This window comes from Boleophthalmus pectinirostris, unplaced genomic scaffold (genome assembly GCF_026225935.1).
Source record: "Boleophthalmus pectinirostris isolate CB_2022bp ecotype Guang Dong unplaced genomic scaffold, ASM2622593v1 HiC_scaffold_15, whole genome shotgun sequence".
NCBI classification, from domain to species: Eukaryota; Metazoa; Chordata; class Actinopteri; order Gobiiformes; family Gobiidae; genus Boleophthalmus; species Boleophthalmus pectinirostris.
In genome coordinates, this window is record NW_026571070.1 from 23,285,783 (window position 1) to 23,312,063 (window position 26,281).

At 38.3% G+C, this 26,281-nt stretch overlaps 2 protein-coding genes across 5 annotated transcripts; one reads left to right on the forward strand and one right to left on the reverse strand.

The window, feature by feature from the left end:
- Window positions 1-6: 6 nt before the first annotated feature.
- On the reverse strand, window positions 7-20,524 carry lmbr1 (limb development membrane protein 1). Of its 4 annotated transcripts, XR_008631806.1 has the most exons (19): window positions 20,325-20,524; window positions 18,462-18,534; window positions 17,058-17,097; window positions 16,603-16,742; window positions 16,054-16,157; window positions 10,422-10,548; window positions 10,279-10,347; window positions 10,083-10,147; window positions 9,792-9,864; window positions 6,890-6,982; window positions 6,281-6,357; window positions 5,875-5,952; window positions 3,979-4,052; window positions 3,794-3,884; window positions 3,181-3,247; window positions 2,396-2,557; window positions 1,844-2,218; window positions 1,670-1,761; window positions 7-1,110 (listed from the first exon to the last, which is right to left on the reverse strand). XR_008631806.1 is itself a non-coding variant. In XM_020935684.2 (17 exons), exons 1-17 carry the CDS (start codon window positions 20,385-20,387, stop codon window positions 2,133-2,135), a joined length of 1,482 nt encoding a protein of 493 aa, XP_020791343.1. In that variant the 5' UTR covers window positions 20,388-20,524; the 3' UTR covers window positions 7-2,132. The 4 variants fall into 4 exon arrangements, 1 of the variants encoding a protein (XP_020791343.1); XR_008631804.1 differs by having other exon boundaries at window positions 7-1,761; XR_008631805.1 differs by having other exon boundaries at window positions 1,670-2,218.
- Window positions 20,525-20,567: 43 nt separating this feature from the next.
- On the forward strand, window positions 20,568-25,540 carry nom1 (nucleolar protein with MIF4G domain 1). The gene is made up of 11 exons (XM_020935697.2): window positions 20,568-21,633; window positions 21,711-21,820; window positions 22,304-22,499; window positions 22,633-22,956; window positions 23,044-23,154; window positions 23,390-23,560; window positions 23,663-23,784; window positions 23,873-24,005; window positions 24,690-24,821; window positions 24,919-25,028; window positions 25,209-25,540. Exons 1-11 carry the CDS (start codon window positions 20,743-20,745, stop codon window positions 25,384-25,386), a joined length of 2,478 nt encoding a protein of 825 aa, XP_020791356.1. The 5' UTR covers window positions 20,568-20,742; the 3' UTR covers window positions 25,387-25,540.
- The last annotated feature ends 741 nt before the right edge of the window (window positions 25,541-26,281 follow it).

Sequence of the window (26,281 nt, forward strand, 5' to 3'; positions counted from 1 at the left end):
ACTATAATGGTTGCAAGATTTCTTTATTTGCAAACACAGAGACCGTAAAAAAAAATTACAGGTACATACAATTTATTTACATGAAATGTAAAAAAACAAACAAACAAACAAACAAAAAACATACACAGAACATATACCAAAGGTTACATTAATAATGACAAAAGCTGCTGCTGCTGCTTTTTGACAGTAAACATAAAATTAAGGATTAGAAATGACTGTTACCATAACATGAGTGCTACTGGGTTTTATTTTAGGAGATAACAATCAATGCAGTTCACAATTGCATTCCTCAGCTATTTTAGGTTTGGGGGGGGGGGGGGGGGCGACATATTTCTCATTGGCAATACAAAGAAAGTCATGTATTTTTAGTAACTTTTTTTTTTTTATCTGTGGGACAAAATAGCATAGAAAAGTGCTACTATACAAGTGGTCCCAGTTTTCTGGTATACTATGCACAGGAACTCCAATAAAAATGCTCTCTCACCTAGCTCTAATTATCAGTATTAATAATCATTAATCCATCAAAGATACGAAATTTGAGATTTATATCTGTAAATATGTGTATATAATGTATATCTGGCCAATCAATAAATTGATGTCTTCATAGACTGCTTACTGGCAACTCTGATGATATCATGGGTAATATTTTTGTTTGATTTATGTGCTGGCAAACTTTTTTCAAAAATTTATAACATTCAAAAGTTCATTTCTGCCTCTACCCAGGTAGTGCTGGTTTTAGCCAAGCCCAAGTATCAAAATAGTAAACTCAAAAAGACTGTTTTATGCAGCTTTAATTCATTACTGATCATTTATATTTTCTTATGTTTTCATCCTCCCATTTTAAAGGCAGGACATTGGCCAAAAAGGTTAATTTATAGGCCCCCTGCAAATTGTGAAAAAGACTGTTATAATACAAAAAAAGGGATATTTATTGGGCATATTTAAGTCATTGTACCTTTAAACTTGCCATACAGGGGCATCACAGTGGAACTGTCTCACATCACATAGACATACCATACGACACATGACGACTACAACCTTCATCAACTTCAACAATGAGCTGACTACAGATTCACAGACAGTTTAAGGCATTCAAGGTGGTACTGGACACTGAAAACATCACAGTTCATTATAATGCAGCTATACAACAAATACATGGAGCCTGAGTTACCTAGTCTCTGCAATCAAGCACTCACTAACCCTTTTCTGAAAATGCTGCATTAAGGTACAAGATGTTATAAAACAAGATTTACATGACAGAAAATCTTTGTACTTAATTAAAATCCCTATTTTACATCCAGAAGCTCAAAAGAGGTATGAAAAGAATATATGTACATGTAAATACAACATTTACAAATCAGATAAAAACAGATTTTACGTCAGCTCTGTCAATAAAAGCTGATGCACAAATATAATAGCAACTGATGCATATTAAAATGTTGGTAGTCCAACTTTAAGAATAAACAAAACAAGCTCAGATTACCATTTATTACTGCTCAGTGACATGTCCCTCAAGTTCTATATTTTAAACACTATCTTACGTTACAACCAGTCTTGGCTACAGCCATAAAAAATAAGACCTACAAGACCAATCTATAAGCTATACATGTTTTACAATTGCGTGAAGCAAAATTGGGAAATCAATAAAAACATGAATTTGGAGACATACCTGTTTTGAGTTCCCACATTCATGACAGACCAATGGAAATATGGGAGAACTTCTCCATCACAGAAGGTGCATTATTTCACCTGCTCTAGCCACTTGAAAGGAGCAGAGGGAGAACCAAACAGGAGTTGAGCAGAAGGGGATTATTTGAAAAGCCAGAAAAGTGTTTTAAGTCACCGTTCCTATTGAGGTCAACGTCAAGGTTACTGCAGTGTTGCCAGTCTTTTTCACTCCTCCTGGCTCTGTCCCAGCTCCATCCAAGATGCAGGCGATGGAATGTCATGAAGCTAAATTGCTCTCAGCCTCCATTTGCAGCATCCATCAGACACTGCCTGGGTTTATTAAGTTCTTTCCAATCCCTTTACCTTTCAGCAGACAGGCAGTTCTGTTGAAATCTCCCTTTGGCTGTGCTAAGGTGTGTGTGTGTGTGTGTGTGTGTGAACATGCTGTTGATCTTATGTCCTTTTCACAGAGTTTTCTGATGCCCGTTTGCAGAGAGCTTCCCAGATTCCGGGTCTGTTGGGCTGTTTGACAGCTGTAATTTATCCAGACCTGGGCAGACCAAGATAAGGAAAGAAATCTCATTACTGCACCTGACTCGCATAGACAGAGGTATTAATGCTCTTCTTCCATTTAATGTCACACTACTAGACCCCGTCCTACCCCAATGTTTCTTAACAACATGAAATGTATGTTTTATAGCAATATTTTACATTAAGATAAAGGTACCTAATGCTTTCAGGAGCTCCTCTCGTATTGCAGAGGTGAATTTTCTCACAAGGCATAGTGTTGTGACAACTGCAAACAGCATGTTGTATGACAAAACAATGTAAAAGTTTCCCAGCCAATTAAATCTCCCAAAGTCTCCCAAAAGGTCAAACCTGGTAATACCTAAAATGACACAAATGGATATAATGCAGTCAAAAACAAACCATAACCGTAGCACTTGTAATGAAGCAACATCACAATTACACCGATATAGAAATAGATAATCACTTTTCTCAAAAACAAAAAAGCAAACATACTATATTTCATGCAAATCAAAAGTTATATACTTATTAAAACAGTAGCCACTAATTTGATTTTGGATTTGGAAAAAAAATAAAATAAAATCATCAATCAATCAATCTATGGTTAAAAAGGTGTAACTTGAGACAGCAGTCTCATAACGTCTTCATTTGTCACACTCTACATGTGTCTGTTTTGTTGAGGGAGCCTTTCTTTTCAGCCAGGTCCCACGCATTCATCTCTTTTCATCTATTCACTCTCACAAAGCAGAACCTGTTGATATTTTGCAAAGCCCCCAGTGACTCACTGTATGCTCGCGCTGCACTGTGTTAGTTTCTCAAAATCACACTCAGGCCATTACTATTTGAACAGCTGTGCTTTGTATTGCTCTTTATTACAGCCATTTTAACTGTACCACTCCACTCCATCCCCAGCCCTTGTCCCCTGTCTTTCTGCTGTAAGTCAAATGACAGTTAGCATGTAAAGGTAGCAACCAATGCACTTACCTAATGTTCTGGACATGACTGGCAATGCTGAACTCAAGACCAAGATGGACACACAACAACCAATAATCTGCAAATATAAAGAAAATCATAATTTATAGCAAATTAACACAGTAAATCCTACATTTTACTTTGCCCACACAGACTCAATAGACATGTTTTCACATGAGCATTCTCTGCTATATTGGTTCCACATATTGTAAAAGTAGTAACATTACTACTACTGATGTTGCTCATTACCAGGTTCTTTCCATTGTTCCTTCAAGTCCTTTCACTGGCATGTCATGGCTAGTTAATAAGCTGCACCACCACCAAACTCATTACCAAGTGAATGGGTGCCACTGTGGGCCAAAGCAACTCACATCCTCCACCTCCCAAAAGCCTGCCCTCCTTCTGATGTTTAGCAAAGGAAACCTGCACTTTGCACAACCCACAAACAAATATTGGATATGCTTTTCTAAAGCTATTCAAGATCCCAGAGAAAAACATATTAGAGGTTCAGGACAGAGGCAACAGTAAGAGAAGAACAGTAAGAGAAAAAAAGACCGCAAAATATATGAAATACACTTTTATCAACAAGAAATTCAGTCTTCCCCACTGTCCTCCCCATCTTCACCGTTGTCATGGTTGTATCATCCTTTCTTGGAGTAAGTCCCTGAAAGACTCGTAGACTGTAAAAGCCAACAACGGAAGACACCATCAAGTAGCTGTTGAACGAATTAAGGACCAAAAACGTGACCCTGTTAATTAAATATACTTGATAACTTTTCTGCGAAAAATGTTTTTGCACACAAAGGATACAACATGAGGATAATCTCCAGCACAGCTTGAGCCACACCAAATGTAGACAGAGAGGTGTTGCCAATTCCACGATCCTGTAAGATAGAAGAAAGAAATCATTTAATTAGATTAGCAAAATTAAAATTATACAATTTAAATCAGACTGCTGGATTGTTCATTTCATCTTGGTGCATTCAAATAAAAGTTCTCTAGTGTTCAAAATAGTCTACACTGCACACTGATGGAGCTGGAGCATGAGCATTTGGCTTAAAATTGTTATTAATTCTGGACATATGCTGAGCAACAGAATATATAATAATACTGTTTAGTAATATTGCTTTTTGCAGAGGCATTATCTCATCCCTGTGAAACAACTGAATGAGATCCTTTATCGACATGCATTACTTAGTGTTGTACCAAGAGGTCTAAATTCAGATGAGCCCTCTTGGAGTAATTCATTTGTTGTGATGCAAACGCTACAATTGGACAATCAATATCTTAATTAATTCTGTAAAAGTACCAGACAGAAGACGTTTGCTTGTTTAAAGAAAAAAAAACAAAACAAAAAAAACGTAGAGCTGCAGTGGCCCATATACAAGGAATTAGCAGTGTGTGTGATGTAATTTATTGATGGAGGCTTCCTGTTGGCACTGTCCTGACATAAATTCTTGTTAACTACATGTGTTGTATGCATGTAGTTATATATGTGGACAATTGTACTTATGTGTCTTTCATACAGTATTTTTATTCCAGAAAAAGGTGTGAATCAAACAGCTTGATTTAGTAAAGGAATTGAAAGACTGTAATGACTTAACACAATGACACATGTTAAAGCTCCTTATTATACCGTTTACAACTGAATCCACTGCTTCTCTCCTCATAGCCTTACTCCCCAAATGTCCCCAGGCTTTATTTGTGAAAGTGAGTGGTCAGAGGACTTCTCCCTCGGCATCTCCCTGCAACCGCAGGGAGATGCCGAGGGAGAAGGGAAGACAAACATAGACTGGCCAGTTCTTTGTGCTCTCCCCCCTACAACAATCAGTGGATCGGGTCTGAATTGACTTTCCCACAGTCTGACGGCTGCTGGCTCTGGTCCTGTAGTCACTCTCTAGGCTCAAACGGTGCCTACTCTGCTCCTGAGATATGGTGCAGCTATCTGTTAGGGAGTTTCTGTGCTAGAGGGCTGAAGTATAGAGTTAACAAAGATCCACATCTCTATTGATCATAAAGAGCCACTGCACACAAATTTTGATTCCTTGTAGTGATGTGTGGCATATATCCAGCCCAGCAATAACACTGAATGGGGGCACACATTTTGAAGCAACATGACAAGTGTAATTTGGGGGATTTTCTGCTATGTGCCAAGCCAAAGAAAACATCCCTACTCAATAAAATAATTGGAATGTCAGTGGCTGTGGCTGTCGGTTTCTTATAAAGATGAAAAATTATGGAGAAATACGATACATTATGTTTCCCATATTTGACAAAACTGAAACTTGAACACATACATGCAAGTGGATGCACGTATTCCTGTCACTGCTGATAAGTTTAGATAAAACAAATTAAAACACATCACACATATGAAAAAAATGAGAATGTCCCAGTGCAATTCCTCACATAGCATTTGCTGCCTTTTTTTTCTTACTGTAAGGAAGAACAACATCTCCCCCATCTACTTATTTAACTGTGGACTTGAAACACACCTAGATCATTGAATGTGCACTTGTGTGTAAAATGACTTTCAAAAAGTTTTCAAAACAAAACTTCAAGAGCAAGGTTGGAGCCTGATTAACATCTGCTCAGTCCTTTTCTTTGAACATACACCTGAGCATAACCGGAATTTGATTTATGTCTACGCCGGCAACATGGCCGCTGCACTGAAGTTTAGATGTGTACTGTGTTAGTCCAGTGACTTACTGTGGATCCTTTGGGCATTGCAGTCTCATCCACCAGAAGATAGAGGATATTTAATGCCACCATCAGAACAGAGATTGTCTATATACACACAAACACACACAAAAACGTGTTAATGAATGTGTACATAGGGCATCATCTCTCCATGTACAGAATTAAGTAAAATTACGGTAGAAAATGTTTTGCTGCTATTAAGTTATGAATATGAAAATTTAAAAAAACAAAACATACATTTTGTTTTATTCTAAACAGCAATTTGAAGATAGCCTGTGTGATATTATACAAAGTGACCACTGCCCAATTCATTTATTACTGACCACCACATAATTGTGAGTCTGAATTTTTAAATGAATGCAATGTATTCCTCAGGCACAAGTCTGGCCTGGCTTCAGGCCACAGATGGACTCACCGTTCCACTAAGCAGAATGAGCATGACCATAGGATACAACAAGTTCTTTTCCCAACCCGATGCTTTCTTTCTTCTCTCTGATGAAAGAACATAGAATGAAGTTTACTGATGCCCTTTTGATTTCCAGGTGTCCACACATATGCATCAGCGGAACATTAGACAGTTTTTTTTTTTTATCCAGTCCTTACATTGGCCTACAGCCCTTGCCATATTGACTTCCCTTCACCATTTCCAAACATGTACATACTCTCTATTGTCATAGTCTATCCACCCTGCGTGCCCAAGAAGTTTGCCAAAAGCACTTTATAAGCACCATCCCTTTAAATTAATGACATCACTAAAAGGCTAGCTACAATATAAAGTTTGCATCTTGTCCAATATCCTAAGTGCCTTTGTGTCCCCCACCCTACAGCTCCCCAAAAGACTGAGGTCTCATTTATAATATCCTAAAATGGATGGAAAATTATCAGACAGTTCTGGTCCAGGTCCAAGTTAAGGCAGACACGGAGAAAGCACCTGTCTGTCAGCAATATGTAAAAAGTCCACTTCTTTCCATACATTTCTGATTACTTTGCTTAACCAGGGCTGTTATGCCATTCAAAAACATACCCAGTTTATTCCTCTGATTTCTAACATTGTCCAGTTCTTTGTGGAGCTGGTAGGCAAAGCCAGGTCTGGTATATGTGGGATGGATGGAAGACCCTGTAAAAACAAACAGAAGAGCATTATTACTGTTTAAGTATTTTCTAAACACAGTAATTCACCAAAGTGGAAAAGATCGTGAGTGTGTATAGTTGCATAAGAGCCATAGTTATGAGGACATTTTATACATAATGTTTATTAGGCAATCATACAACATGAGTAATCATCCTCTGAACATAACAATGTGATCTCCAACAAGTACAACCAAATCCCTTGTGTCAGAAGCTGTCTAGTGCATGCCGCAACTGGTTGAGAGGGCCTGAGAAGACAGCAAGGGATTCTCCGGGAAAACCACAAGGCCAGCTCATTTAAGGCTAATTTATCTATTTTACTCTGTGTTGTTTCCAGTTCAACGTAGTGGTGTCGAAGCCCCTTAAAGCAAAAGGGGGGAAAGTATCCATTTGCACCCCCTGAGGTGATTGACAGATCAAGCCCAATTAGTTCAGTGTTACACCGTTACTAGCATGCAATAAAAATACCATCTTTCATCTTGGTTACAGGAGTGAGAGGCCAATCACTTTGATCAAACTTTTTTTGCCGCTCTGTTATTATGACACACCCTGTCTGGATGACTTTAAGTAGGTAGCAGAGAGAGTTACACTCTTGTCTGTGCCCTTGTAGACACCTGTCCCAGATCTAAGAAGGGGGAAGTTTGAAACCTCCAGCAAATGCAGTCACAGCACAACAGGAAATGTCATTGGCAGTTCAACATGCTGTGAACTTGATCAGCTGCATGCTTATTGTTAACCAAGTCAGGCTATTCAATAACCAAATAATTTACTGTTAATCAACTCTACATAAATACAACTGAATATCCAAAGAAGACAAGAAGCTCAAAGCAATTAGAAAAAAAAATTAGTCCTCCAAGATCCTCATGGTATTATACTAGACTCTTGCACTGCTGGCAGCTTCCAGTAAAAGAGAGTAAGAGCGAGGCAGAGATGCTGAGTGAGGCATTTGGCAGCCAGGAAAGCCTGGGGTAATTCAACATATCCTCTCCAACCTTCAGCACAGTCTCAAAATGACGTCAGCCTCAAATATGCTAAACACCCTGCTGAGACAACAGAGGCACAAGCAAGGTCATTGTGCCGCATAGCATCTGGACAGGCCTGTGCCCGAACATCAGCTGGGCAGGACCATGGCACCATAGCCTGTCCTCATCCAATCTGCAGTACAGGCCTGTTTTTGGGCTCCTGTGGAGACACATTCTACATGTATCTGTGGAATAAGAGCGTGTCACACTATGTGATGTTGTCTGATGGACCCAAGTAACTGGGAGATGAATCCAGGATAGCTGCTGGGTGAGGCTGATATTTTGGAAACCTACAGGTATATTGTCAGCTGAACATGAGCGGTTTCTTTCACAAAATTTAAATTGTGCTTTATGCAAGATTTACACTGAATGACATACATGTTTGTCAAGGGCATTATTAACAATAAAACCCCATTATTACATTTCAAAACCCTCCTGATCACTTACAGTGCCCTCCTGACATCTGACGAGGTCAGGCATTGCAAGGAGGTTTGGCCACAAATAGTCACATCTCCATAGATCCCCGCACCAAAAAAATTACCCATATGTTATAAAGCTTAAATTTGCAATGCAGGGAAGACCAAAACTTAAAATACTGCATGATTTAGGACCTACCTTTTGCCCTTTTTTGGCCCACAGCATCGGCCAGAGTGTCCATTACTCACAAGTAAATGTCCCCAACATCCATCTAATGTCAACACAGTGTCTTCTAAAATGCTATCTCACACAGTACAAATGCACCTGATGGGGACCAGTCATCAAAGAGGACAAAGCCTGAGGATTTTGTTCCCTGAACTATCCCTGAACCATGCTGGACAGAGCAGATCAAAAGAGCACCCCACCTATGTGAGCGCATTAACACTGACAAGTGCATATGCATACAGTATGTGCATAAAAACATAAAGAGCTGATAAGCCTAAGCTTCCGGTGATCGCCATCTTCTTTTAGCCCCTATTCCTGTCTCTTCAACAGGTCCAAATGAACTACAGCTTGGAATCAGTGCACATATGGAGCTGACCACAGATATTTTGTGCCTTCAAGACTTCAAACAGTATCATAGATAAGGAACAGATTACAATTTTCCACTTTTAGTTCAGAGCAAAGCAGTATGCAACAAGCTCTATGGAACCAAACGCTTAAGTGGCAGTGTATGGAGGTGGTCGGTACAGCATCTGACAATAACAGGTTTATCAGGGAGAGATCTCACTTACCTCCCTGGTTTGAAAGGACTCTTGTTCTCTTCATTTACTGCATCTGTACACTTGGTTGCATGCTTGAGTTAATATTAAAGTATGTTACCTTGCCTGAATTCTTCCTGCTTTTCATACATTGTGGACATTCAAAAAGATATTTAAGGACATAGTGGGCAGGACATTAAAAGTTGTGTTAAAGATACAATTTCCCCTTTCAGACGTAGATCTTTTGGTCTGACTGCTCACAGCAGGGGACCAAAAGACAGTTACAGTAAGTGGTAGCACCTAAAGGTCATGAAACAACTGCATGCTGCAGCAGGTCATTTGTTATAGTCATCAGAGATGACCAAAAGAGAAATCTAATGGTCCGCCCTACTCCAGCTACAACACCTAAACTGCATAAACACAAGAGACAAATGGGGATGTTGTAATTTGACGCAACTGAGAAATTAGTTTTGTACTCACATAAGTGTAAGCTACTTAAGTGCAAGTAATGACAATAGCAGACACCTTGTCATGTCGGGATGTGGCATTATTACATTTTATATTTCAAAACCAACAGAATCTTGATTCACATACTTACCGTTCAATCTCCTCTGAAGCGATTCCTCCTGCAAATGGATACAGTAAATCTGCTCATCCAGATCCTCCAGGATCTAAAGAGGAGAAAATATGACATGGTTAGAATTAAGCCCAAGTGGAACCAAGGTGAGGCCAGGTGGAAGGAAGAGTTGCTGGAGTATTTGTATTCTACTGTCATACTTATAACTGATCACATTTTTCAAATTTAGCTTGTGGCCAGAGTAAGGTTCTGGCAGGGTGTTTAGCAGCACTTTAAAGTAATTATCCAGATTTATCACATAAATTAACTTACTGTTGGCTTCACTAGCAACTGTCCCATGACGGTGAACATCCGAGACAGTCCCACTGGAGTGCACACTATACACAAAGAATAAAGCAATGTAATTTTATTTAATAAGAAAAAAAAATGTAAATGATGAAATTGTAAAAAAGATATATATATATATATATATATATATATGTATTTCATATGTGCACAATGTACTTACAAAGTAAAAGCAGTCCTCCCATTAGAGATATACAAGAATAAAGATAGGGTAGGTAAAATTCCCAAAGATCTATAAACATAAAAAAGGAATTATAAAGATCAGTATATAAAATCAATAAGAAAACTATACAACAATTGACCAACCATATAATGACTCCATACTGGCTGCATCATTGTCTATGAGTGCTGATGCTACCCACACAATACCCAGGATGAGCAGAGCCAACAGGAAGAGCATGACAAAAGTCTCCAGAATGCGTGCTTTTATGCCCTAAAAGACGAGAGCAGGAATAAAAGGAAAAATTTATACATAATCTATATGTATGCAGTATAGCCATCTCATTAAAATGCTATAGTATTGTACTTGACTATAGCATATACATTTTGAATAGTTGGTCTGGATATATCCTAACCACTCACAGAAAACATACAGTAAGCTCTTTCATGGACAATACTTATAACAAATAATGGTCCATAAAACAGCTCCAATGGGTTCTGGTAGTAGCAGTGATGAAATAAAAAAGCATGTACTTGGGGAGGGGGTGTATTGCAGGAGCATGAGGCTGCCTGGGTCAGCTACTGTCTGCGATCAAGAGCAGACCTCCCATCTGGGCCTGATTAGTAGCTCTCTTGGCACGGCCGAGTCCAGGGCTCGGCAGACATGAGGGGTTTGGGGTAATTTGGGTTTTCCGGGTCACAAACTGCTGAGTGGTTAATAAAGTCTTCCTTCACTTGTTCACACAGTTCCTCCTCCCTCCTGCAGCAGAGCCAAGCCGTCTAGCACTGTAAGATAGATGGGCATGCTCTACACATGTCAGGTAGCCTATGCAGTGCAGGATAACAAGGGCATGCTGCTTGCCTAAATTGGCTACACATGAGCAATTTGTTACCAGCTAAAATAATTCCTGCATGGTTCAGTATACACAGCACCAACATGAAGAGGGTCTCTCCATTAAAGTTGCCCTGTTTATCTTGTCTTAGTGTGATCTTTGTGTTGTGTTGAATGGGAGGAGTTACCATTTAACAAATAGAAACTAAGACCACAGACTGTATACATGACACAAAGTGATATTTCAAAATAACTAGTCTTTATTCAAATTAATACTACTTGCTCTAGTCTTCAGATTAGTTATCAGCCTTCATCTCTCCTTTTCCAAAGTCTGTATCTCCATAGCTTATGGATACAGAATAGTAGGACACAGCAGCACAAAGAAGTATTTGTCTTGCCAGTGTTAAATCTGTAGTTGTAATTTTGCCATTTACTTATACTTGTTAAGAAATATTAAAAAACAAGAACATTATATTGTTCCATCTGCACTTTGCCTCCTCTTTCTTATGGAAAAAAAAGAGTAGAATTTTCCAGCAAGAAAATGGACAGTGAATGGAGTGCCCCAGTGTGGCTAAGATGGACACTACAACAAATCCACAGGTAACATTTTTATAAGATACTAGAAATCAAAAATGCATTTGCAGCTCAATCTGCACACATGTTTCAGTAACTTAGGGGCAGCAGCTGACTAATGTGTGCTTGTTGTTAAAACTACAGAAAAATAGTTTTATACAAACACTCCAACTCCAATAGCAAACTGGAGTCAGCATTAGACAAGGCAGAAAAGGTGAGAGAGGAATGCTTTCAGGGACTCAAGACGTCCCACACACATTCTATTAAGGGCGTATCTAGAGTAGTACCACAGTTAGCCAGGCCACAGAGCATGCGTCCATTCAAGCGCACCAGTCCACCTTAAACACTGCCCATGTGCTACCGAAGGTGTATTCCCTTTAGACCGCTCTCTCAATAATTTATAAGGCTCAAATCATTACCCATTCAGATCATTTAGGGCAAAGGCAATACTTGTCACCTCTTGGTATCATCAGTTGTTTCCTCTTATATAGACATGAAAGGCATGATTTGAATGTCTTAATTATGTCAATCACTGCTCATTTCTGATACAAAAAGTAAGCAAGTGCAGGTTTCTGCTATTTTAAGTGAAACCATTTGGTCTAAATATAGGTAGATGTATCTATGTCATTATCATAGATCATAGGAAACTGTCGCCTAATGAATAAAAGGGAGGAGGAAAAAGAAAGGCCAGCTAGGCATCAGAGCGATGCTGAAACTTTCTATTCTTAACGTTCTAAATGTGTAACGGTCTCTAAATTTAGCAGCTCTGAAATATTCAGCATCCCCCGATCCTCACAGTGACATCGAGAAAGGGGCTAGTTAGCTGTTGAAAGTGTATGCTTGAACACACTTCCAAGAAATGTGTGTAGCATCAAATGTATCAACTTATATAAAACTACAGAAACAAACCTGTATGAATTAAGACAGAAACAAGCAAAAGCAGAGAACTTTCAAATGCATCAGCACAATCAGCCCGGACCCTTAATGATCCTGTACATGAATCCAAGTCTGCACAGCATCTAAGTAGGACTATCCCTATAACCCTACATGTTGTAGTGGTCACTAGTAAACAGTCACAAGGTCAGCAGCCGTGGCACAGACCATCCTATACACCATCTTTCTGATCACTGTTCGGTGTATGTGGAACTAGGGAGGCAGGGGTTGGGGTAGACCAGATGCCCAGGGCTTTATTGGTGTATGCCTCAGCAGTGGCCACAGCACAGTGACCGTGTCAGAGACACAAAGCAGAGAAGGACACTGGCCGTAAAGCTGTAGAATGCTAAAGTTCTAAAGTCTTAATGACAAGAGCAGGGGCATGATCAACAGCATGGGTACCATTATAAACCAGGTTCAACTGTACTTCTCTGTGAAACTGCATGACTCAGAAAGCACTGTAGTTACTAAGGGAAAAGGATGAGATATGTCGGATCTCTGCCTTTTCAAAATAGAGAGCACAGCTTGTTCGGGCTTCAAAAATGTTTAACTTTAAGCTTGTTTGTACTACATGGAGAAACTGTCAAACAGTGCAACTGTGTGTCATTTTCATGTGTCTAAACAGTGCAATAATGGAGTGTACCATAAACGCGCATTAGTTCTTTTAGAAAAAACTGAGTCACGGGGAAAGGGGAAAAATTCTTAGCAAGTTGCTGGTTCTTTAAAATTCCCAGCTTCAGCTAATATGTTTCCATGGTAACGGACATTGTAGCAGGCAGCTTTAGGGAGACATTGTGACCTTAAAGGAAGGTATGTAAACACCACTTTATATTCTTCTGCCGGCCTTGCCCAAAAGAAGGCCTGGGAAAAATGTCTGCATGTGCAGGAGATTTGAAATAAATATCCAGGCCTCCATTGTGAAGCGCCAACAAAGACGAGTATCTTAGTAACACCACACGGTTAGCTGGGTGAGACGTTTCCCCCTTCTCCTCCTTCCACAATAAACACACTTCTCATCATCGGCGGGTTAGAGCTTAGGATGAGATTGATGAGGAGTTTCTTTAACTACCAGATGAAACCTGTTGGCCTTTTGCTGGGTCACTCAAGGGGTCAGACTCATTCCAACTCATTTTAGGATCAAACACATTTCAGTTCTCCTCCAAGAACCAACTTATATTATATGGATTAGATTAATTTAATTATGTATTACTTATTATTAATTATTACGTATGGTTACTTACTTATTTTTCTTCCATCCATTCATTGAATAAAAAATAAGTAAATTAAAATAAATAATAATTATATCAGTGCGCACCACAATGTATTGGTGTTATATATATTGGTAGCAAACTGCTTGCTAAACCTAGTTACACTGTTTGAAATTAAATAATGTATTAATAATACAATTCTGTAATACATTTTTTCCATGCAGTTAATATATTCCTTAACAATTTATTGTTGTTATTGTATAATGTTAATAAACCTGACTGTATTTATTTTATATAACTATTTACTCAATTTAACACTCACTAAAAAAAAAAAAAAAAAAAAAGGAAAAAAGAAAGAAAAAGTTGAAAGCAGTAAAATAGCAGACTTTTATGGCAGCAAGTAAAGCTGGATAGTAACATTTGACATTAGGACCCCAAGTCATTCTGATCCATCCACAATTTGGACAATTTGTTTCACTATTAATCATGCGAGTTGACAGAGCCTCTGAAGAGCTGTTAACATTAAAAAAACAACTTTATTCTCCATCTTTATTCTAGTGGTGTCTTTTAGTACATCGTCAAACGTAAACACAGCCACATGAGAGGGCTGACTTACAAAGTTACAAGTGAAATTCATCATTCACTTCATTTCCGCAGTCAAAAGCACCTCGCACGGCTACAACACTTAGCCGGCAGGTAAAAAAATTTCACATAAAACCTTATACCAATATGCTTATTACAGCGAGGCCTGATATCACATACAAACCTTCTGCTTTTCATAATCTTTCAACTGACATGGTCATTACAACGCAATAGGCACTGGAGTATGGTAAAGGGAGGCATCACCACCACCCCCTTCTCAATATGTGCATAATAGCTGTAAGTGCATTTAAACACTAACCAGTGCCTCCTCTAAATTTATGGAAGATCAGTAGCAGCCTAAATAGAACAGAAAGGAGGCCTTAGCTCTGTCTCCTGCATGTTGGGGTCTGCCCTTTATTGAAGAAATCCAAGCGAAACAAATTAGCAGACCAAGGAAGAAAAGAAGTGGCTAAATGCTACAGTATAGTCTAATTTTTATGTGCCTTTGCCAAGAGGGACATAAACCAGACAGGTTTCAAACTGTGACACAGGATAAAGGCGTATTAAAGGCAAATCTTGCCCCGTCCCTTTTGCGGGACTCTATTGTGCTGTCATGTCGCTGCGACTTTATGGACTTTGGGAACACGAGCCCCAAGCTTGCTTTTTTGGTGGGTAATCAATTAAACAAGGAAGTTCACTGAGCCTTACAACTCGATTATTAGCCTGTGCTTTTGAAGTTTTATTTTCGGTGGGGGCCGGGGAGGAGGGTGACAAGGAATCAGGCCTTAAATCAATGGGGCCGATGTTGCGGTGTTGAAGCGTTTGCAGCCTATGGCCTTATTGAAAGGGTTTGTCAGGATGTGGCGCAGGGCGAAGACCAGGTTGGACTTTCATGGTTAATGAGCTTTGTGCGGTGGCAGTTACGGTTAGTGGCGTGAGTCAGGCAGAGGGCAGCGGCCCGGCACCTGCCGCTGCCCTGGCTCTGCTGCTGAGAGGCCAACAGCCTCATGCCCAACGCTTTGATATAAGCACTTTACAATGTGTTTCAACAGGAACGCATTTGTGCTGGGGCTACAATTGAGAAACAGGACACACATACAAATCTTATTTATGAAATGGTATTGTGTAATATTGGTCAGGACATTAAAAAAAAAGTTATGCAAGTATGTAAGTTATGTAAGTATAACTGTTTTATAGCTGTTTTATTAACTATTTCAACAATTGTTTTATTCGAGCAATTCGACTAAACTAATTATTACTCAAAACTTTAGACTTTTAGAGATTGAGCGTGCCATACATAATGTTGCATTGTAACTTCACTAAACAAGTCATTGTGGCACTATGTCAGATAACAACTGCAATAATGATATTTTAAAATGTATATATGTTTATATAAATATATATCCAAAACTAATAAAACAGTTTCTCAAGAAAAGGCAAAGGCCTGATATATTTATGGCAGCACCACAAACCTATAGATTTTATATCCAGAAACTGATAATTTATGCACCTAAAAGCAAGTTAGCAAATAAGAAAAAAAAAAAAAATATATATATATATATATATATATATATATGTATATAAAATACATTTCAAAAACATCTAAATTAATTGCAGTAACATCATTTAAAAAAAAATCTTATACTCATACCTTTTTAGATCCTGCAAACCCCTCAGACTCCAAGAAGAAATAAGCAAAGGGCATCAGGACAAAAAGGCAGAGGTTGGAGAAAAGAGACACCAGGTTCCACAGTCCTACACAAAATCACCAATGAGACATGTTCAAAATAAAGTTAAATATATGTTGACATTGTTTGGATGGAAAAGATTAATTAAAGTGCGCATTTCTCAGTAGTAATTTTTAAGCTTGTGAAGAACACTCTTGTAAGCTAGAATTATGTCATGGACTTGGGCTCCCTCTGGTGGTTAGCAAGTAGAATAACAACTTTTAAAACTACAACATTAAATCAAATTAAAATGGCTCCAAATAGGCAACTAAATAGTACTACTGTACTTTAAGTTGCGGTTCACATTATTTGATTGGAACCGATTTGCCTTGCATTCCAGGTATCAACAGGAATATCTATACTGCTGGTGTTAGTATGTTTAGGCTAACTTAAGCATGAAGGTTATTTTTCAGATGATGTAAAATTTATTAAAAAGATTTGAGACTAATGAACTAACTGATTATCCAACTAACCGTGGATGAGCGAGCCATTGAGCCACTGAATGTAGTAGTTTTTGGGGAAAGAGAGAAGGATCTCGTTACTGATGATTGAGAAAGGCAGTAGGAAGACGGCACCACCTGACACAGCCAGGGTAAAGGTGCACAAGTACAATCTGTGAACATACAAAACAAAATATCACTCACATGTTAAGGACACATTAGATGTTCAAAAACAAAGACTACAAGTTAATTCCATAAAATCATCTGTAGCTAATCTGATTATGCCAGTAATCACTTGTAACAATGGGATTAGTTTGGGATTGTTTTCTGTGTGGTGAGAATTAACAGTCAAGTCAGTCAAGTGTTTATTTATACACAACACTCTCTTCAATATTAATCTGCTCTCTAATAATGCTGCCTCCCTAAAGCAATTTGATTGAAACAATTTGATTTCATTTAAAAGTGCAAATAAAAGCAAATCCTCTTACGATATTCTGTTGACAATAGCATCTTCATCCTCGTGGTCATCTGCAAAGAAATTAAATAGAAAATACTTATTGGCATTAGAAGGCAGGGCAAATATTTTTTCAATGTTCAGTTCACAAAACACAAAAAGGTGCACTACTATGTAACCATTCTGGTGGACAGTCTGTCTGCATGTGTAACAGTTTTGGTTTGGTGGTCCACATTAAAGCGGGTACACTTTGAGTATTTAGCACTGAACTTTAACATAATATTATGTAGATCATTATTTTACATTTTGTTCATTGTATAGAGCAATACTGATCTGAAAGAGCTTAAAGAAACATGTCAGTTGTCTTTCATATCAAGACCGCAAACCCCCCATTAGTTTCACATTAGGAAACAGTGCACACAAGTGTTTTTATTGCTGAAAATTTTGACATTTTTTAACCATTTGAAAACATACATTTTCTGAGCACTCAAATCTCAATACAGAACTGCTCACACATGTATGAATGAACTGAAATACAACTCTGAGTAAAGTAAATGATAATGGAACACCATTATAACATGGTTAAAAGTCCATAAAAGTCAATATTGTGTGATATGGCCTCTTATCCATCTCCACAGAGACAAGCAGGTAACGTCAATACTAGACCAAGTTACAGTTTGGATTGGTGGAGAGCACAAAAAATGCATATTTTTTTAGGTATTTATTTAGCAATAAAACCACCTGAAATTAAATAAATGCAAAATAAATTAGTTTAATGTCATAAATAGGAACATTCCAGGCAAAGCAATAACATTTCCATGAAAATAAACTTTTTAAACATTTGCCAACCCTCCACCACCAAATGTAGAGCAAATGTAAGCATTTAATGGAAAATAAACTTTTGAGAAAACATAGTAATTGCAAAACTGATAGGTCTAAATGTCAGGCTAGCAAAATGTATTTAACCATTTATGATCTGTGATAAAGAGCAGACTGAATATTACTCCTTGCAGAGAAGAATACATTGACCAAATAACACCAATATTACCTATTCTGACCATCAATGATGCTGCAATGTTTGTTATGGCAATTCTTCAACCACGGGAAATCTGAAGCTACCTGGATTTTTCTGTAATTGTTGTTTTGACGTGTGTTTCAATATAAGGAATATCGCATTTCAAAATACATGTGTTCAAATATGCATTATTTCAACAAATATACCACATTACTACAGTCTGTAAAGTCATTTGTGGTGTGTATTGTTTAAACCAATACAGAGCTTTGTTAGACAGTTATCTGCTCAGGGAAGGGTGTGGTTTGACAGAGCTCAAGCATTGGCACTGACCTTGTTTTAGCCCTGATACAATAAAGGGTACAAAGAAATATAGCATTTTCCCTGAACTCTACCAATCTGAGGTTAAATAAAATAAAGACATACCAGTTTTCCTCTTGTATCGTGTTATGATAAAGTATGAGACAATGTAGAGAACAGCAAACAGGAGAAAGCATATCTGAAAAACACACAAGGTCAATTTTACATGAACAAGTTTGCATATTATTCACAGTCCACACTTTACAGCTATACTAAGTCAAAAACATGAACCAGCTGAGTAGTATGGTAGTTGTATGGTAATCAGAGAAGAGTTAAGAACCCGAAGTCATGTAGAAGTGTGTGAAATACAATCCTCAAACTGGGTCAGAAGCGGATGATTGATGATGAAATGCTTAGTGTGTGTACATAAAAACAATTCCTACAAGAAATGCATAGTATACCACTTGACACTGACATTCTGTAAGGCTTTATATTGTATAGGGTTTAAATATAAAGTTTATGTATGAAGACAATCCCAGTCTTTCTCTAAGTGCCATTATAATTAGTGTTTAAATGTAATTCAACTATCCATTGATTTTTCTCAGCCTGTGGATACACTTAATAAGAACTGAGTTATTTATGTATCACTCCAATTGACCAGCGTGTGGAATTTATTAGGTAACCGTGGCCTCAAAACAAGCTGGATGGTCTTACAGGACGATCACATTCCACATTCCCTCCTCTACTGTGACAGTGACTAGGACAGACTAATGTTAGAAGCTCTCACTTCAGCACTTTACACCCTGTCAACATGACACAACTCAACATGAGCCAAGATTAGGAGATGACTCAGGCAGACAGTGAGATATACATTTCGAATGTAGAAAGAATAAGCAATTGTTTTTAATATACTGAGCACAGGCAACCATTTGCTGGAGTGGCTGACTGGGTCCCATGGATTACCAACTAGCTTAAAATAACACAGAATCGACTGCAAAGAGCTGATAAACTGGAACCGACACCAAACCGCACCAGAGTGAGCGATAGTGGAGACCCTAAGATGGATTATCTCTAAACCCTTGGCTTGACTCAGCATAACTGCAGTCAGCAGTACAACCTTCTGACAGTGGTGTACATACTAAAAAAAAAAAAAAGTTTTATGTAGTTATATCAAGAAAAAGGGTTTTTCTAATCTAGAGCATGTCTATAATGATACAATGTGAACTCCCCATTCCCCACTATGCAACATATGTAAAAACAAACAAACAAACAAAAACATTATTTGCCCTTACCTACATGAAATATGAATAGATTCATATAACATGTAAAACATATTAAATTTCCCAAGTGGAAAATATGCACTTGTTGCAAGCTCAGCCCCTTAAAGTCAAAAACAAGAAGTAAATAAAACTCCTCTCAGGAAGACCTCAGCCTAAAGGGACACAGAATCATCATAGTATCATGTGTAGGAAAGGATCTTATTCTGATAAAGAGTCGATATTGGATACAGAGAACATCTTGTGGAGACAGTTCGTACTGGGTAAAACTGGGACATCAACCTAGATCGGGAATCATCATGTTATGATACCTTAGCTCAGCGGGTATAATTAAGTAGATAAAACTATTAAGATTTAACAAATCCCTCAATAATATTTAGTATAACACTTACTAAAATTGAGCAATGCAATATGTGATTAGTCAATAATATCGAGCAAACATATAATTGTCGAGCTCATGAAAAAATAAACTGGAAAGAAGAAATTGTCATTGTCCTTACCGCAAGTTGATTATTATATTAGGGTATATGTTGTTTATGTGTGGGGCCAAAAATCAACAATATGCGACACCGAATAGTATCAGGGCAGAAACTGTGATGAATCCAAATTATTTGATTCTAGCTAGTACTAAAAGAGCGTTTGGCGCTGTGTCAATGCATTATTAGAGGACGCGGTTAGCATGCTAGCATAAGCCATTCCGTCTGTTACTTACAATGTACTCGCGAACTTGGCTGTGGAAATTCTGCTCTCTGATGGTAACATCGTCTTCTTCCATGCTTCATATTGCACCTACAAAGATCCGAAGAGGCACTACATGTTAAGTTGTTGGATCTGGATGATCAAGTGCATTCTCTTCCTTCTTCAGCGCAAACCCGACTGTTTTACATCAAGGCAAACCCGCTCCGTGCCAAAATACGCCCCAAAATAAAGAACGTCATTACTACGCGTCGACCTAACCCGGAACTGGATGGTCACGTGTCTGTGGGCAAAACAACAGTCGTCGCATGGGAAGACATGTGGAGTTTATTTTATTTTTTTTACCTTTAAACGGGTATTTGGATCTTTTATTCACAACTTGTTACATATTTATAATTTAAATGAAGTGTTCGGCGTAATAATATAAGAGTAAAATGAAAGGTAAATGGAAGCAAACTACTAAAAAGAAAAAGGGTAACGCAGTGTTACAGAAGTACAAAGTTTCCTTGGAGGAGTTTGTTAAAAGCAAAAGTTCGCCGGAGAGTGTAGACCACAGCAACGATTTTAAGTATGTAAAAAAGAAAAGTAGGAAGGAGTTACGCAAAGAAAAGCGGAAACTAAAAAAGGCTAAAATGAAAAGTCATTACGAAGGCAAAAAAGATTTGACACCCCCCCAAGTTGTTGGTCAAAATCCGGTTCATAAAAAAAATATTCCAAAGAAAAAGAAAAGTAACAAGGTAAACAGAGATTTATCTGACACAACTTCAAGCAAGGTTTCTGTCAACAAACTAGAAAGTTCCAAATCATCATCCACAAAGAAAGCCAAGAAGACAACTAAACTCCAGGAGACTAGAAAACAGGCGCTCTTGGAAGCCAACGAACAAGAGGACCGGGAAATTAAAAAGCTTGAGCGTTCACTTGGACTAAACAAGAGGAAAAATAAGAAATCTCTTCCCCAGTCCTTTGTGGCGGATGGACTAGATTATATTCTGGGTGTGCTTGACTCTGGCTCTTCTGGTGCTGCAATGTACAACAGCGAAGATGACATGGATATGGCTAAGGACAACTTCTCAAAACTAGAGGAGGAGGACAATGAAGGGTCTGATGATGAACAGCAAATAAATAGCAATGAAGAAGAGGATCCAGGGTCTTTTAATGATGAAAATGACAGTCTTGATGAAAGCCTGGATGAGGACATGGGTGGTGAGGAATCCGAGGGTGACCAGGAAGAGACTGATGGAGAGGAGAGAGATGAGTTAATGGCTTTTGGTGCAGAAGATGAGGTGGAGACTACTGGTTTTGAGATGATGGAGGAAAACACAGAGGTGCTAATCCCATAAATTGTTTTAGCATATGCTGCATTTGTTTGAATCTAATCCAACTTTTTCATATGAACACCTAGACACCTTCAACAAGCAAATATATACCACCTCATCTTCGAAACATGGGGGATGGTAAACGTAAGGCCGAACTGGAAAAACTGAAGAGGAATATAAAAGGACTAGTAAACAGGTTGGTACCCCCTGAGCTTAATTTATTTTTTATAAGTAGTATTTTTACACACTTAAAGGTGCATTATGTAACTTTTCTGGTGGAGGGGACACCACATTTTTTACTTTTGGGAAATGTTATTGCTTTTCTTAGTATGTTCCACAGTATGGCATTAAACTTCTATTCAGGCTTTGTTTCATTACAGGTGATTTTATTATTCAGAAATACCTTTAAGAACATGCATTCTTATGAGGGCGAGCTAGCCTCTCCACCAAACTGGTGTGTACCATGACCTGCTGGTCTCCATGGAGATAGATAAGTTTAATGCCTTACTGTGAAACATTCCAGACTGAACAGTTACATCCTCATGGAGACTAGCATGTTTCGTACCCTCTCCAAGAAAAGTTACTCAGTGCACCTTTAAATAGTTGTTATGATAAAATTCAGTGTAACTTTAGTATTTAGTACTATTATTATTACTATTTACTTTTACTATTTATTTAGGTTGAGTGAGCCAAATATTGCATCCATCAGTGGTCAGCTGGAGGAGATGTACATGAGTTGCAGCAGAAAAGATATGAATGATACACTAACTGAAGTGTTACTAGCAGCGTGTGTCACACCTTCCGTTATGCCTGATCGGTTTCTGATGGAGCATGTCCTGCTTGTCAGCGTCCTACATCATGCTGTTGGCCTGGAGGTAAGAAAACTGAACCTTATATTTTTTCTATGCAGAGGACCATGATAAATAGATAGATAGATAGATAGATAGTAACCGATAGTTATGCTGTTTTAATTAATATATTTTATTTTTTATTTATTTATTTTTTTAGGTTGGAGCACATTTCCTTGAGACTGTTGTCAGAATGTTCGATGGCATTTATAAAAGTCCTTGTGAGGGAAAGGAGTGTGACAACCTGATTGCCATTATTGCTCACCTGTATAACTTTCAGGTGGTGCACTCCCTCCTGATATTTGACATCCTGAAACTCTTAGTCCATGCCTTCACTGAGAAAGACATTGAGCTTGTCTTGTTTGTTTTGAGAAATGTTGGCTTTGCACTGAGAAAAGATGATGCTCTTGCTCTGAAGGATCTTATTTCTGAGGCCCAACGTAAGGCTACTGATGTGGGGACAAAGTTTAAGGATCAGACCAGGGTAAGTGTTTACTAAGAAAAGCCTAGATAAATACAGTTATAATATATCCAAAAGATTTGTAGTGATATACATAACACATTTGTCTAGGTGCGTTTCATGTTGGAAACCATGTTGGCTTTGAAAAACAATGACATGAGAAAAATCCCTGGCTATGATCCTGAGCCTGTGGAGAGGCTCAGGAAGTTGCAAAGGACCCTGGTAAGTTATTGGCAAACAATCCCTTCTACACAGATACACACAATAATACATTTAAATGCATTTTCTAAGACATTTGCAGTTATTACTATGAAGTATATGTGTACACCTATTCACCACTAGGGGCCACCAGAGAACCACTTACAGTCTTTACCCTTCTTAGTCTTACCCTGTTCCTTTGTTGTTTATTATTAGATTATTTGTGATTATTAATCTAACATTGACATTTGGTTTGTAGATTAGTCGAAGTGCAAGTGGCAGTGATATGAAGCTGCGTGTGTCCCTGGCCTGTCTCCTCAGAGCAGAGCAGGTCGGCCGCTGGTGGATCGTGGGCTCCTCTTGGAGTGGAGCTCCAATGATCTCCAATGATGGGATTGCAACTATGAAAGAGACCCCATTTGTTGGTCAAGTAAGATTAAGAACAATTAAAATTAATAGCAAATATTATTATTATTTCATTATCTGTTGTAGTACTATTTTTGGTTGCTTTTATTGCTATTATTATTTTCAGTTTAGTGCCAAAGTTTTGGAGCTGGCCAGGAATCAGCGGATGAATACTGAGGTCAGGAGAAATATTTTTTGTGTGTTGATGACCAGTGAAGACTACTTGGATGCCTTTGAGAAACTCATGAGGTTTGTCTACACTCTCTGTTTTTTGTTTACACCAGACTCTGTGTTAAGTCAAGCCTATGTTAAGCTTGTATTTGTGTTCTTTGTTAAGGATGGGGCTGAAGGATAAACAGGAGAGGGAGATTGTTCATGTGCTCATGGACTGCTGTCTGCAAGAGAAAACATTCAATGCTTTCTATGCAGTGCTGGGAGAGAAATTCTGTGCCCATGATCGTCGCTTTCAGGTACTGACAAGCAAAAAAAATACTAAAATACAATCTGAATTTAAATTTATATTGAAGAATATACATTTAGAATCAGAATAATATATGATCAATTACTTTTAAGATTGAAATAATCATAATCAATAACCAAGTATATTTATTTATGTATTTTGGTTTGCCCCTTGAGGTGCATTGTCTCTTTTTTTTAAAGGGGGAGTAGATTATAAAAATGTTTCCTGTTTTTTGAGAAAGTTTCCTTCTTTGTGCATTAATTAAATAATAATCAGTATACCTATTGTATAAAGTACTGATAAGAAAATGATGGGGATTAAAGTACTTGTAGATTTGTGGACCACCCACTGTCCTGCTATGTGACCTGTGAATGGGCAACAGTGTGGGAGCCTTTCACACCTCTCTCCTGTCATATTATTTGATTTAACCTGTGAGCTCAAACAATTGAGGCCAGAGCACATTTCCTACTCTGCCTACATGTAAACCCCCCAGCTCATATTCGAAACTGATGAGCATTGTCTTCATCAAAGAGCTCAAAGCAGAGCTGGTGGGAATGTATGCTTTTCTCATGTAGACTTGATCTGAGTGAGTAGATGGGCTGATAAGATGATGTGGCTGCTGACTGTGTATATATATATATTTTTTTTTTTTTTTTTTATCATTTCTCTCTTCACGATTTTTATCTCATTACAGATGACATTCCAGTTCAGCATATGGGATAAATTTAAGGAGCTAAATAACCTGTCTAACAGCACATTCAACAATCTTGTACAGCTCATTACCTGCTTTCTGCAGAGAAAGTGTTTACCTCTGTCTGTACTCAAAGTAAGTAACATTTATTGGCCCTGTATGAACTGATTGTTGTTATCGTTGTATAGATTTTCAAATACAATCAACAATCATTATATTTTTACTTGTATAGGTAATTGAATTTGGAGAACTGGACAAACCCAAGGTGCGTTTCCTGCGTCAAATGCTGATCAAGCTTCTGAAGGAGACTGAGCCTGAGGACTTGACAAGTATATTTGGAAAGTAAGTAACAGGATGTAAGAATCATGGGACATTCAGATAAAACAAACTGCTGTTGGCAATTAACACTATTGCATGCAGATGATATTAACCTTTGGTACTTTGCTTGTAAAATGGCTTCACTTTACTATGTAACATGTGTGCATTAGAAATCAATGTCCTCCATTGTTTCTTCACCTTCAGGATCTCTGGAATCTCCAAGTTAGGAATGCTGCGGGAGGGTTTGAAGCTTTTCATCAGCCACTTTGTACTGAAGAATGCCCAGTCCCAGGGACCAGCTGAGCAAGCAGCATTGCTGTCAGAGCGAGCTCAGGTCGCCACCAGCGCTATGGAGGCCAAAGAGGCCAAGCTCAAACTATAAAACCTATGTTCTCACACTGCTCGGGTTGGAGAACTGTTGGATACTGCTGCACACAGCACAGTATGATTATAGACTATAATAAATGGCTATTCAAAGTTTCTTTTTAATAAATACCTTTTGTCCTTTGGCCACTGCAGTCGTGACATTAACAAAAGCAGTGAGTGCATTGGTTCATTCAGTGTTTACACACCCTCATGAATTGACCTAGGGGCTTTAACTCTCTCCCATTCTGTTTGCATGTCCACACTGCACATTATGCATGGTTAGCATAGCAGCATCATTCCGTTACATTTTATAAATCTGTCATTAAATTAGATCCATTGGTGTGGCAGTTTTATTTGCCAGGGGTTAAGAATGGACCAGAGAGGCCAGAGAGTCATGTCCCCAATTACCACAGATCACACAGAACTGTGCTTAGCTTACTGTTTATTGTTGACTGGACACCAGTGTATAGTATGTACAGTATGTAGACTATATGAAATAGTGCCACTTTACAGTCAGCAGGGCTGTTGTACTCAGCATTGACTTGACCCAGTGCTGAACTTTGATTCAGTCTGCTTGAGCAAACATGTCTGATAACCACTAGATCCTTCAGTAATCCTGTTACAAATGACACAGAATCAGTCAGTGACCATTTACTTGTTGGGTTGCCATTGCTGAGCATAGATTATAAGAGACGTATAGGTACTTATTTGTCCATAGGCTACCTGCTCCACTCTAACATTGCCTAGCTGGGATTGTGAAACGAAGTCTTTCCCCTGCTTTTCTATAGATGTTCCCCTGTTTCTATAGATGTAATTGTTTTGGAAAACTGGAAACGCAGTCAGCTTTGACCAACATATGTTATAGCTTTGTAATAATTCACATATTCCCTAATTTACTGTGGAAACATTTG